Source organism: Berghia stephanieae, chromosome 11 (genome assembly GCF_034508935.2).
Source record: "Berghia stephanieae isolate SIO BIC M18660-M18661 chromosome 11, UCSD_Bste_1.3, whole genome shotgun sequence".
NCBI lineage: Eukaryota > Metazoa > Mollusca > Gastropoda > Nudibranchia > Aeolidiidae > Berghia > Berghia stephanieae.
In genome coordinates this window covers 29284062-29299061 of record NC_088370.1, presented here as the reverse complement: position 1 = coordinate 29299061, position 15000 = coordinate 29284062, and the positions used below count along the sequence as shown (strand labels likewise).

Here is a 15000-nt window from a genome sequence, read left to right as displayed (position 1 = left end):
AAAAATACTTCTCGACAGTGGTAAGACATTTCTCCTTCTGTCGTGGCATACGGCATTCTGGAAAGAAATTATGATATCAATATCAGAGCGAAGAAACAAAGATATTTTATTCCACCCATCTCATTGGAAAAACCTATTATTTCTTAGTAAATACGTAGTCGTTGAATAATGTTTTGAACGCGTTGAATAAACATTTTATTCAATGATTGCAGAATATTTGCGCACATTTTATTGGTCTGAAATAAGGTGTAAAATGAGGTTGAGGCAGTAATCCAACACAACCACTGGAATAGATAACATTCCAGCAGAACTTTTAAAAAATGGTGGAGAAGAGACAGTGGAGGCAATGACAATTCTATTCCAAAAGATAATGAACGAGACAAGGTGGCCAAAAGACTGGACACAATCCTTGATTATCCCTCTCCCCCCCCCCAAAAAAAAAAAGATATTTGAAAGAGTGCAGTAACTATAGGACCATAAGTCTCATTAGCCACCTAAGTAAAATACTTCTGCGGATAATACTAAACATAATCAAACAAACAAAAAAACAAACAAAAAAAAACAAATAAAAAAAAAACCCGAAGATATCTTGACAGAAGAGCAAGCAGGTTTTCGAACTAGAAAGAGCACAGTACAACAATTTTTCAATAACAGAATTTTGACAGAGAACTTCCTTCAACACCAAAAAATAAATAATTCACAATTTCATAGACTTCCGGAAGGCTTTCGACAGGGCATAACGGTTTGTCGGATACTGACTTACTTGACTTAGATGCCTTTCGCGTCTCGACCGAAAGATCGGGTCGCCTTGGCTGTTTCCAGTATTTCCTGTGTGAGGTGTCTCCAATATTGCCGGTCCTCTGCTAGGGTTCTCAGATTTTCAAGGTCCCCTGCCGTTATGAGACTAATGCTTTGTCCAAGTGTTGTGAGGTTTTTGTTTAGGATCACAGGGAGTGTTGTGATCGGTCTTCCTCTGAAAGTGTCGGATACACTACCCTTTTATGGTTTCGACGTCTTGCTATAGAAAATTATGAGAGAAGCTCTCGAAAATACATCAAACCTCTGTATCCTTTGGCGGACGAAAATTGTGTAATTTGCGTTTTGCTGACGACATAGACCTCATGGCCGAAAGCAAACAAGAACTACAAGATATAACTAACTCACTTGCACTTAAAGCAATGCAGTACGACATGGAAATAAGTACAGAAACGTCTCAGTTACTGATAAATAGCAGAGATGATGGGCATGCAGAAATTTCAATCGATATTGAAAAACTCGAGGAAGTGTCAACATTTTAATACTAGGGTGTTCTGTTAACCAGAGACGGTACAATTGAGATTAAGGCAAGAAAGGAATGTCAACAGCAACACTAACGAGACTGACAAAAATAAGGAAAAGTCCAATCAATTTCGAAATAAAAATTAAACTATACTTTCCATCATAATATACGGTTGAGAGTGATGGACATTAACTGCGGAATTAGAGCGCAGAATCTCTGCTATTGAGATGAAAATTTATCAAAATCTCCTCGGGTGCCGTATACAGAACACAGAATCAATAAAGACATACTGGAAGAGGTACAAGATCGTGCAGGACGACAGGAACCCTTCATCACCACAGTTAAAATAAGGAAACTATCATGGTTTGGCCACAATGTGAGGCACGAAGGTTTGTGCATAACAAGGAAGAAGAGGAGGAAGACAAAGGAATGTTTGGATGGACAATATCAAGGAATGGACAGGAAAGAAGAACTCTTGGAGAAGGCCAACATTAGAGAAGAATGGCGGAAAGTGGTGAGAGCTGCATCCCGTGTATCCCCCCGACGATCATCAAATCACGGGATGAATGAATGATGAATGACGAAAGTGTAAAGACAGTTGGTTGGTAATTAACGTTAATCTTTTGGTGCGCATCAATACAAATCCAACGTTTTTAGTTTTGGGTCAAATTGTCATTCAAGTAGAAGGAGAAAGATACAAATTATGGTGAAAAGAAGTACTAATACCATACCATTTGGTTACAAAATATCTAATAATCTTACTTAGAGGGGTAGAATTTACGTATTCTTTCATTTCTTTGTATTTATTAAACTCGTTATATTTTTATCGTGCAATAACACACACTCGCAAGCTCGTTGTGTTTATTGGGCACGATAAAAATAACTCGTTTAATAAATACAAAGAGATGAAAGAATCGCATAAAATAATGCCTTCCTTTTCCTTCCAATCTTCCAATACATTTCTCCGTCTTCTACTCACTTTCCTCATATTTTTCCTCCTCCTTCATCTCCTCTTCCTCCTAATTCTCATCCTTCTCTTCCTCCTCTGCCCGTCACTCAAAAGGGTAATTACATCTACCGCTTTTCTGCGGCAGTTTGAAAAAAATAAGTTTTGTAAGTTTTGGCCAGAAAGTTAACCCTTCAAATATCGATCTATCGATTAAAATGACTCTCATCTGGGCAAGAACTCTTGAACTGGATCTTCAACAGGTTTGAGAGTTTCTGCCAAGATGAGGGTCAATTAAATCGACCGATATTTGAAGGACGAGTTTTCTGGCCAAATTTTTGAATATGGGTTTTCCAGAGTACATTCACGAACACGAGAACAAATTGAATGTGTCAGTGTTTCAAGTCGGTTTCGGGAGAAGGCCAAGAATTCTTCTTTCAAAACCGCTTAAAGCATCACAACCATTTTGATATCAGTCCATTTCGCCAATTCAGCGATCTAACTCTTCCCGAATGTGTTCGATGATTGACATGTCCAAAAGAGGCAGCAGCCCAAAGCGTGGTCTTTTCTAGAAAATCTGGATTCACTCTTGCAAAATGGGGTCTAGCTAGCATGAAGAATAAAAAGTACATATTTTCTTTGTCTAGAACCAAGCTGCTCGTTGCTGGGCGGACGTGACATCAGACTATTGAATCCATTTGGGGTTTGATTCAGCGTTCTTCAGCAACAGGCCTTACAATCATATGGTACTCATTGAGGAGAGTATATATATATATATATATATATATATATATATATATATATATATATATATATATATATATATATATTTAATTTTTTTTTATTTTTTTATTTTTATTTTATTTTTTTTTATTTTATTTATTTAAAAAAAAATTTCACACATTTAAATCTGTTCTTGTGTATTGTCGTTATATTTTCTGAATTACGATATGTTTCTCCCTAATAGGTATACTATGTAAGCCTACCGTGCGCAATGAAATACACTATTCGTGTAGAATTTCAGTGGCTTTTTTTACACTATAGGAGACATTTCTAAAATATATGGTACGTTGCTACAATAAATAAATATAAAATAGGTGAAATTTGTCTTTAGGGACTATTCCAAGGGAATACTGGAATAACCCAGGCGTGAGCCGCAGTGCAACACCGCAAATTGAGCTAGGGCGAGGTGACATTCTCAATGCCACATAGCGCAGCGGCGGGTGATCGAACTCGGGACCTTTCGGGTACAAAGCAAAGACGCTATAGGCGGTTAAAATCTGGCCAGTTTATATTGGGGCTCAGTATTTATATAGTGCTTACGATTTTTACTTCTTAAAATTTACGAATTTTTTAGATTTTGAAGTTGGTAGGTTTGTCCATTGACCCTCTTTGATCTCAGGTGAAATAATGTTCTATAGGAAAGCACCAATGGACATAATAATATATATTTTTTAAATGTAAGCTTTTATATAGGACAGTATCCACTAAACGTGCTCAACACGCTTTACAAAGGGTCCCGGACAATAGAAAGACGAATAATGTAGAACGAGACACGACGCCTGTTAGGCGATATAACATTTTCCTCCCCGATCTGGGTATAGTGAGAGAATCTGAGTCAATAGACTTCTCCAATGACTCAACTATGCGCTGAGCGAGTCTCGAATCCAGGACCTTCCGATCGGAAAGCGAGTGTCAACCCAATGGACTACATATCCACACATATTATTATTATTATTATTATTATTATTATTATTATTATTATTATTATTATTATTATTATTATTATTATTATTATTATTATTATTATTACCTCTGGGACGTTTCCAAACACGTTTTTCTTTCTTGTCACCTCTGCCTCTGCCTCTGCCTCTGTCTCTGCCTTCGTTGTCCTTGTCTTTGGCTTCTCTGTCTCTCCCTCTGCCTCTGCCTTCGTTGCCCTTGTCTTTGGCTTCTCTGTCTCTGCTTCTGCCCCTGCCTCTGCCTTCGTTGTCCTCGTCTCTGGGTTCTCCGTCTCTGCCTCTGCCTCTGCCTCTGCTTTCGTTGTCCTCGTCTCTGGGTTCTCCGTCTCTGCCTCTGCCTCTGCCTCTGCCTTCGTTGTCGTCGTCTCTGGCTTCTCCGTCTCTGCCTCTGCCTCTGCCCCTGCCTCTGCCTTCGTTGTCCTCGTCTCTGGCTTCTCCGTCTCCGTCTCTGTCTCTGCCTCTGCCTCTGCCTTCGTTGTCCTCGTCTCTGGCTTCCCTGTCTCTGCCCCTGCCTCTGCCTTCGCTGTCCTCGTCTCTGGCTTCTCAGTCTCTGCATCTGTCTCTGCCTCTGCCTTCGTTGTCCTCGTCTCTGGCTTCTCTGTCTCTGTCTCTGCCTCTGCTTCTGCCTCTGCCTCCGTTGTCTTCGTCTCTGGCTTCTCCGTCTCTGCCTCTGCCTCTGCCCCTGCCGTCGTTGTCCTCGTCTTTGGCTTCTATGTTTCTGCCTCTGTCCATGCCTTCGTTATCCTCCCTTTTGCCTTTGTCTTCTCTACCTATCTCTGTGCTCCTATCGTCGGTGTCTGGTCGCAAACAAAGATTTCCACATTCTTCCTCACTCTTGAAGGTGTCTTGCTTCCCCCCGCACTCTCCATCAGGGAATTTGACACACTCCTTCAGGTCCTCGTCGAAGTAATATCGGGGGGACTTGTCGCACTGCTTGATTCTCTTTGGTTTCTGGCATCCTGTGAACCATATCAACACCTTCATGAGCAAGGGCCAAAGGTAAAAAATTTCCATTTAAAGTGAAAAGGGAAAATGCAAACAAGATTAAAACAGAAACGGAACATTAAAAAAAAAAAAGAAAAAACACAAAAAAAAAAACACGAAAAAAACCCAACAAAAACAAAAACAAACAAAAAACGAAAAAAAAAAAAAAAAAAGAAAGAAAGGAAAACATCAAACAAAAAGAGAGCATAAAACAAAGCCAGCAAAAACAAAACAAACAAAACAAACAACAAACAAAACTACAAAAAAACAACAAAAAAAAACAAAAACAAAAACAAAAACAACAACAAAGAGCCATTAGGCCCGCGGATCGGGTGTTTATCCCTGTTTCTATAGATGTTGCGCTAGGAAACTTACAACATTGCCATCCGTAAATATATAGATAGCATGCGCTTGGCTAAGAAGCTCACAACATTGCCATCCGGAAGTATAACGGACCGACACACAAAACTATGTGTAATCTTGAACGTTTTTTACTCTGGTTAATACAGTTAAGTGGTAATTATTCATAAACGCGGATTACACAAAGCAATAACAAAGACCTGAGTTTCGTCAACATCAAACTATCTATAGATAGAATGAAGATGACGCCACTTAGGCCTTTGTTATTGTTTTTTGCCATCCATGTTTGTGAGTAATTCTCACTAAACTGTATTAACTACACTATAAACTTTTATGGTTACACATAGTATAGTTTTGTGTGTTGGTTCCTTCTATATTTGGATGAAGTTTTGTTTGGCTAATCATTCGTTAGTCTTAATCGGCTATGTGGTCTAGTGGTATGACACTCGCTTTCGGATCCGAAGCGCATAGTTGAGTCCTTGGAAAAGGCTCTTTATTCACATTCTCTCACCGTACTCAGGTGTAAAAGAAGTACCTGGCCGTAAACAGCGTTGTCTTTGTCCGAAAAATTGTAATATCGCCTAACAGGCGTCATGTCCCGTCCTACATGTTAAATGTTGCTGTTGACCAGGGACCCCTTGAAAAGCGCTTTGAGCACATTTAGTGGATATTGCGCTATATAAAGCTCAATATTTTTTTTCTTAAACGCAATTTTTAAAGTAGAGATTTCAGATATTGAGCTATAAAAAGCTCCCTTTAAAACAGATACTGTGCTTATATGTGAGGCAATGTGGTCTTGTGGTATGCTCTTTACTCACATTCTCTCATCGTACTCAGGTGTAAAATGAGTACTTGGCCATTAACAGGTTTGCCTCTGTCCCAAAAAAAGTAAAAATAATATCGCCTGATAGGCGTCATGTCGCGTCCTACGTTACGTGTGCTGTTGGCTAGGGATCCCTCGTTAAGGGCTTTTAGCACGTTTATTGCGCTATATAAAACCTCGAATTTTTTGTTTGTTTTGGTTTTTATAAAAGAATGAGTAAAAACAAGGATTTAATGAAAGCAATAGTTTAGATGCCAAATAGTAAATAAATAATCTTATCGTATAGTAATCGTATCGTTTATGAGCTAATAATTTTATGGCTTTAAAAACAACAAAAACGAAACAACAACATTAAATGCTCTTTACAACTTTAATACATTGGCTCATGTGATTGTTTTCATGTGCACAAACCGACGTGAACATATTCGCAGGTCGGATAACCCAATTCCTTATGGGCTCATTGTTGTAATGGAAATCTAAAAAAAATGATGCAAAGTGTTGTCCATTACTACAATGTTAAACCAGGCCCATAAGTGGGTGACGGATGTCAGACCTGCATATATGTACACGTCGGCACAAACAGTTTCATTTACGTAGTCATATGGGCAATACAAATAACTATTCATGTATTGAGACAAGATTTCAGAGCTGTAATATTCTTCTTCTTCTTCTTCTTCTTCTTCTTCTTCTTCTTCTTCTTCTTCTTCTTCTTCTTCTTCTTCTTCTTCTCCTTCTCCTTCTCCTTCTTCTTCTTCTTCTTCTTCTTCTTCTTCTTCTTCTTCTCTTCTTCTTCTTCTTCTTCTTCTTCTTCTTCTTCTTCTTCTTCTTCTTCTTCTTCTTCTTCTTCTTTCTTCTTCTTCTTCTTCTTCTTCTTTCTTCTTCTTCTTCTTCTTCTTCTTCTCTCTTCTTCTTCTTCTTCTTCTCTTCTTCTTCTTCTTCTTCTTCTTTCTTTCTTCTTCTTCTTCTTCTTCTTCTTCTTCTTCTTCTTCTTCTTCTTCTTCTTCTTCTTCTTCTTTCTTCTTCTTCTAATTATTATTATTATTATTATTATTATTATATTATTATTATTATTATTATTATTATTATTATTATTATTATTATTATTATTATTATTATTATATTATTATTATTATTATTATTATTATTATTATTATTATTATTATTATTATTATTATATTATTATTATTATTATTATTATTATTATTTATTATTATTATTATTATTATTATTATTATTATTATTATTTTATTATTATTATTATATTATTATTATTATTATTATTATTATTATTATTATTATTATTATTATTATTATTATTATCATTATCATTATTTTATCTCTAACCATCATTCATTGTGAATTCGACAATTTTCGGTTCCTGTTGCGATTTCAATTATTATAATCTCCTAGCTAATTTTTCGTACTTGAAGAAAATGTATCGTTTTATATTCTTTAATCTGCTCACAATTTTAATTTTTTAAAGAAAAAAAATCCAGTTTCAGATTTTGAATCATCTTGACATAACACCGTTTTGAGACTGCGCGTCACAAGGAAATGAATGAATGAATTAACCCTTGTCTTTATAAAATATTTAAAATCTAGCTTTTATATAGAGCAATATCCAATAAACGTGCTCAAAGCGCTTTACAATAGACCCCTAACCAACAGCAATACTTAACATGTAGAACAAGAAGACATGACGCCTGTCAGGCGATTTTACACTTTTTTTTCGGACATAGACAACACTGTTAACGGCCAGAAACTCATTTTACACCTGAGTACGGTGAGAGAGTAAAAAGTGAAATTTTTCGTTGGGTAAGTCTGGCGCTTATGGAAATTAAAAAAAAAATATCTGCAAGGAAAGAATTAATGAAACAAAAAATTAACAGTTCTTACCGACGTGTACTTAATTACAGGTCTGATAACCTAAACTGATATGGGCCTATTGTTGTAATATAAATTATTCCCTCAAACCAACGTGTACCTATTTACAGGCTGATGACCTAAATTGTTTTGGGCTCAAGATTGTATTGGAAATTGTACCCTGAAACCAACGCAACTGATTCTCCAATACAATAATGTTAAATCAAGCTTATATTTACGTTCTGTTATCAGACCTATTAATATGTACACCTTGCATCTAGGTTCTTACCGGGTTCGGACCTTGCGTCCACTTGGGCCATGTCCAGCAAAACGATGACCATAAAGAACAACATCACCCACGTCCTTATGAACTTGCCGCAACCCGCCATCTTTAAAACAATCGTCAATAGCACCGAAAGATACTATTACTTATATAGATATAGACGTCTCGTGTACGATTACAAAATATGCGTCTTTAAAATATGTAGTAATTTATCTCTCTACTAGTTTAAAGTTTAAGTCCTTAAAACAAAAACAATAAACAACCGCGAGTTTTTAGATAGTTTTAAACATTTTGATTTGGTCTTCTAGTTCGTGGTTAAACCGTGGATCCGAATTTCATGAGCTGATACCAGGTATATATAGTGATGATGGTACTTAAGTATAACATTAGAAACCAAAATCAGGCAAGTGGAGCGAGCGTCGCCAAAATGGGCGTTTGCTTTTTACGGAAGCCTGCTTAAGTAATGTCCAAGTAATCCAAGGAATAGGGAAGAAAAGACGTGAGGTCACATTTTCAACTTCTCTGGTTTCAAAATCCCTGGAAGTGTGTAAGTAACCAGTCTTTGGAGGATAATAATTAATTGAATATTGAATCGTAATGTGGCATAACTATTTTAGTAGCAGGATTTATAGACAGATTATCAGCGTTAAAGGACGTAAATGACCAAGGGTGGATGATCGTTTTTGACGACCAGCATAATATATATATATATATATATATATATATATATATATATATATATATATATATATATATATAGAGAGAGAGAGAGAGAGAGAGAGAGAGAGAGAGACCAGAAAATAAGATGCAACCACTCTTAAACCAGAATATCTTTGACACAAAGAATGTGTTCAGTCCTTGGAAAGAGTGGTTTTACACGTCCAATGAGATTGGAACCAGTTTTTTTACTTAACTTTTTTTTTGTTCTCTATTACTTAGGCGGAGGATGACGAGTCAGTCGGGTCCCGGGTTCTGTGTTCTTCGTCAAAAAGTTTTCATTCTCTCTTGTCCAATCAAATTGTGTGTTTTGATTAACTAGAATAAGTCGCCCAATCATCACTGATTTCACGTGCTGAAGTAGCCTCCAACGCTCACTTTGCAACGCTGCCCTGCGGCTGTTGCCTAGGAATTTCTCAACCTTTTCTCGTGATACTTGTCTTACTTGACTTATTGCCGATCGCTTCCTAATCTTCGGAATGGGATGCTTTGGCAACCTCTCTGATTTGTTGAGTGAGTTCTTTCCACTGATGACGGTCTGCTACGATGGATCTCAGGCGTTCCAAATCCTTATCGCATCTCAGTTCTTGTGTGACATCTAGGCACTTGAGGTCTTTATTTATCGTATGTATATGTTACGGGTCTGCCTTTGTGTTTGTTATGTCCGCCTGGTGTAAAGAATAACCCCATTGCCTTATTAACTGCCTTCTTAGTTGGAATATTTCTGTCTCTCCTTTTAAGATATGTCCAAATAGTCTCCACCTTGTTTCTAAAATTTGAATCGAGAGCGGTGATATACCTTTCATGATACACATCTAAGAAAAATGCTCAAAGATGATGAATAAAAGGGAATTGGATGTATTTCACTTTTCTTCTTATAGAAGGAACAAAATTGACTTCACTCAGCTCTTTGTTATTTTTTTAGCAAGCCATTTTTAGAGGTAGTTCTCACTAAATTATATTAATCAGAGTAAAAGAGATCATGGTTAAACATAGTTTTGTGTGTTGGTACTTTATATTTGGTTGGCGGGTGTTGAGAGTATTTTGGCTAAGAATATAGCATCAAAATGTAACCCAACAACGAAAAACGATATCTGTTTTAAGGGTTTTACGGCGCTTGCAACACATTAAGGTCATATCAGTGCCAATGAAAAGGAAGGAACTGGAATAGTCAAAAGTTCTAGAATTACATTTGAAGCACCCAAGAAAATAGTAAGATAAAGGGGAATTAGTTCAAATATGGAACAGATGTATATTCCAAGAGCACACTATCCAAGTACTTAGTTTGAGATCACCTAAATGTGTCATCCAGACACAAGCACGAATCCCCGTCAAGAGGACACACTCAAATGTTCACAAATCCTATATATCTATGTCCAACAAAAAATAATGCAGAGCATAACAGAGGGATGATTAGAGATGAGATCCATCGTCTTTAGATGGTGGGTCAAAGTTCAAATGACCAGAGGTGAGACCCATCGTCTTTAAATGGTGAATGAAAGGTAAAATGATCAGAGATGAGACCCACCGTCTTTAAATGGTGGATTAAAAGTAAAATGATCAGAGATGAGACCCATCGTCTTTAAATGGTGGGACAAAGGTCAAGTGAACAGATATGAGACCCATCGTCTTTAAATGGCGGTTCAAAGTTCAAATGCTAAAAATTTAATTTAAAACAACAAACCGAAAATAAAAATTGAGCTTTTATATAGGGCAATGTCCAATAAACGCGCTCAAAGCGCTTTGCAAGGGATTCCTAGCCAACAGCAACACTTAACCCGTTGAACGAGACATGACGCCGGTTAGACGATATTCCAATTTTTCTACGCCAGGTACTGATTTTACATCAAATTTCGATGAGAGAATGTGAACAAAGAGCAATTAAACTTGGACAACGGATACTATGCAGTACTTTTGATATATGATTCACTATTTAACCTATTCGTTGTTGGTCCTCCGAAACACTATTTACATACATTGTTCCAATGATTTTGGAACCAGAAACTTTGAAGTTCTATTGTCACGACTTTTCTTTTTATCCTCCCCTGCTATCAGTCTATCAGTATAAGTTCAGTTCTCCTTGCTTGATATTCTTACAAGAATGGTCAAATAATAGAAGTTCAGTCACGCGATGACCATGTTCGGGTATGAGGGAAAATCTTCCACCGAGGGTTTCCCTCCAACAAAGGTTTACCACATGAAAAACAACCCCCCCCCCCTAAAAAAAAACAACAAACAAACCCACAAAAAAAACAAACAAAAACAAACAAAAAAAAACAAATAAAAACAAACCAAAAAACAAACAAATAAAAAACCCCCAAAACCCCCCCAACAAAACAACAACACATAATAATAACAAGAAAAGGTACAATGCAGAAGAATACAAACGTGACAAATAAGATAATGAAAAAAGCCAATAACACACCGTGACTGCTAGATAGTTGATAAACAAGCACGACCTCCATGAATGGAAGTCGACATCAAAACTCAGATGACAATAGTAAATCGTGATTAACAAGAAATTATAATAGATACACAGGATCGACCACAATCAACGTTTGTCAATATCGAAATAAGATAGAATAACTGCTTGCTTGGAAGCTGCAATACAATTAAAAAACAAACAAACAAACAACCCCCCCCCCCCCAAATAATAACACACACAAAAAAAACAAAACAAAAAAACAAACAACAAAAATCAAAAAGCGCCCCCCCCCCCCCCCAAAAAAAAAGAAATACAATAGCAAAAAAACAAACAAACAAAAAACAAAAAAAACAACAAAAAACAAAAACAAAACAAAACAACAAAGAACAAAACAAAAACATACACTGAAAAATGATGACTTATTTGTTAACTATTTTTTTTTAATTAACAAAAAAGGCGAGACTACGTTTTTCTCAAACCTGATAACTGCCGTACTCTGGAAAAACTAAAATTTAAATTTAAATCCAAAAAACAAAACAAAACAAAAAAAAAACAAACAAACAAAACAAAACAAAACAGAAAATAAAATAAAACACTCACACTTTTAAAAATCACGTATTTAAATATTTCGCCAAGTATTTTGATTTTTTTTTCTATCTGTAAAGATGAGGGAATAATAATAATAATAATAATAATAATAATAATAATAATAATAATAATAATAATAATAATAATAATAATAATAATAATAATAATAATAATAATGCGTTATTTCTATAGCGCCCCTTTCCATCAAAAGTGCTCGGAAGCGCTTATACATATACTATGCACATGTGATCGTATATATATATATATATTTTATATATATATATATATATATATATATATATATATATATATATATATATATCACTCGGTAAAGTCAAATCAAATCACTCACAGAAAACTGAAAGGAAGTACTCAGTCTTCAAAGAGGCTTTAAAGGGGGACAGAGAATTACGGTTTCTGGTGTCTGCTGAAAGGGCATTCCACACAGAGGGAGCAGAATGTGCGAAAGCACGTCGTGAGAAATTTGACTTAGGAATCAAACGGTTCAAGTACAGGGAAGCAGAAGAGCGGATCGGTCCTACACGAGGAGTTTTCGGAAGGCCTTCCTTTCGACATCTGGAAAGCTTCGTACAGTTCTGATGGTCTCCGGATGGCTTGAGAATTGCTTTAGATGACCTCCGGACGGCTTCCAAAAGTCGCCGGACGACTCCGGGCGGCTCCGGTGGGAAATTAGTAGGACCCGAGTGGATAGATGAATTGAAATGGTTCGGACAAGTAAAGAGACGAGAGAGAGAGAGAGAGAGAGAGAGAGAGAGAGAGAGAGAGAGAGAGAGAGAGAGAGAGAGAGGGCGTGGGAAGGAAAGTATCGGATATACAATAAAGAAGAAAAAGGGACGCCCAAAAACTAGATTGATGGAAAGGATACAGGACGAGATGAAAGAACTGGGCCTGGAGGAAGATGATGCTATGAACCGAGATGTATAAAATAAATAATTATATAAAATTCCCTTTATTCATCCCATAGGTGAAATTTGTCTCTTGGGTCTATTCCAAGGGAAGACTAGAATAACCTAGGCGTCAGCCGTAGTTCAGCGCCTCAAATTGAGCTAGGGCGAGGTGACTTGCGCAAGGCCACACAGCGCAGCGGCGGGTAATTGAACTCGGTCGCTGAGCCACGCTGCATGGAAATGTAGCATTCTTTATAGTCGCCCTACAAAATGCGGGATAATATGAAAGAAGAAGTATTTTGAAATTTAAAAAGCAAGATTTACGTCATTTATTTTGGGTCAAATTTCTAATATTAAGGATGGTGGTGTCTTGACGTAGCCGCTCTCTCTCTCTCTCTCTCTCTCTCTCTCTCTCTCTCTCTCTCTCTCTTCTATATATATATATATATATATATATATATATATATATATTATATATATATAAAATAAATTAGGGTTTGGGATCGACATTGTTCGGTACTGCCAATGTTGAATTTTTATTATCGAGCACATTATAACTAGCAAATCTAAAAATGATAAAAATATTTTCTACAGACTGATATATAACAAGTAACCTGCAAGCCTTTTTAATTTCAGGCTAATTCTATCACCCGTTAACTCAGATCTTATTATAGGCTGAATATAGGAATTATCCTTTAAATGCCTTATATACAATAGTTTATAATTACAAAATCTCATATAGCTTGTATTGTATCATTCACAGGCAGTTTAACACAACGTGAATGTAAGGAATAATATTATCAATAGGGCAATGTAGAGTCGAAAATTACTATCATAGAATATTGAATTTATTGAAAATTGTTCATGATCGAATGAATCATAAAAGGACAAAGTTCATAGTATAATAAAATATTAATGACAACAGTAGTCATGAAAGCAACAACGATAATAATCATCATACAAAAGCCTATGATAAATTATCATGATTTAAGATTGATTCAGATGACATGCATCTTACGTGTCAACAATTACAAACCAGTCTACAAATCATGAAAGTAATGGAAATAAATAAATGAATAGATAAATAAATAAATAAATGAATAGATAAATAAATAGATAAATAAATAAATAAATAATGAATTAACAAAAACAAATTGAATTAAGAAATTAATCAATTAATTAAATAAAAAAAAGTAAAATAAAATAAAACATATTAGTCATACTTAAATCTCAGAGACGCTAACTCCTTATCAACCACGATTTTAAACTAATTCAAAGAACGTGCATGTAATACTCAGTCCTAAATTGACCATTGCGTTTTATTGCACATCCGAAAATAATTGATCCTACACAATTCTAGCACATCCGCACGAACAAATGATGACGAAAAGTTAAATCTCTCTTGATACTATCAAGTAATAATAATCTCATCCGCAACAAAAAAAATGTTGATCTATGTTTATTTCCACAATACAGCTGTATAATAAGTATAATGGATGACCGCCTATTCGTCATCATCGTTGCCTTTTTCATCCCGGGTCAGGGTATAGGCCACATATAAACAGTTCCCACTCCACTCTATCCTGAGTTAACTTTATTATCTCCATCCGTGTCTTATCACTTCTCTGTATATCAGCTTCTTTAATTCTTCTCCATGTTCCTCGTGGCCTTCCCCCTTGATCTTCTGCCCTGAGGGTTCCAGTCCAATACTTTATTTTTTATAGAGGACTCATTCTTTCTAAGGGTTTGTCCAATCCACCTCCATCGTCTTCTTCCTATTTCCTCCCCCACTGGTTTCTGCTGTGGTCTTTTCCATACTTCTTCATTCTTAATTCTATCCATCCAACTTATTCTGAGTAGCTTACGCATGCACCTGTTTACGAAAATCTATATCCTCCTTATACATGCCTGCGATGCATTCCAAGTTGCACATCCATACAGTAGGAGGCTCTTCGTAATATTTCTCCACAAATATTGCGTGCTCTCCAAAAGTACAAGAGAAAATAAATCCATCTTAAAAACATAACCTGCTCAACTGTCTCCCAACTACCAATCCCAAATTGATAACAAATAACATTGTGA

The 15000-nt window shown here is 36.0% G+C and overlaps 1 protein-coding gene across 1 annotated transcript in view; it reads right to left on the bottom strand.

Moving 5' to 3' along the window:
• Nucleotides 1–8386, bottom strand: part of LOC144956388 (uncharacterized) — an 8645-nt gene extending 259 nt beyond the window's left edge. Inside the window, exons 1-4 of the mRNA XM_078886885.1 lie at nt 8287–8386; nt 4738–4926; nt 4039–4649; nt 1–57 (exon numbers count right to left, since the gene is read on the bottom strand). The exon at nt 1–57 is cut by the window's left edge and continues 259 nt beyond it. Coding sequence (XP_078743011.1) covers nt 1–57; nt 4039–4649; nt 4738–4926; nt 8287–8386 — 957 coding nt within the window. The remainder of the gene's footprint in view (nt 58–4038; nt 4650–4737; nt 4927–8286) is intronic.
• Nucleotides 8387–15000: the final 6614 nt, after the last annotated feature.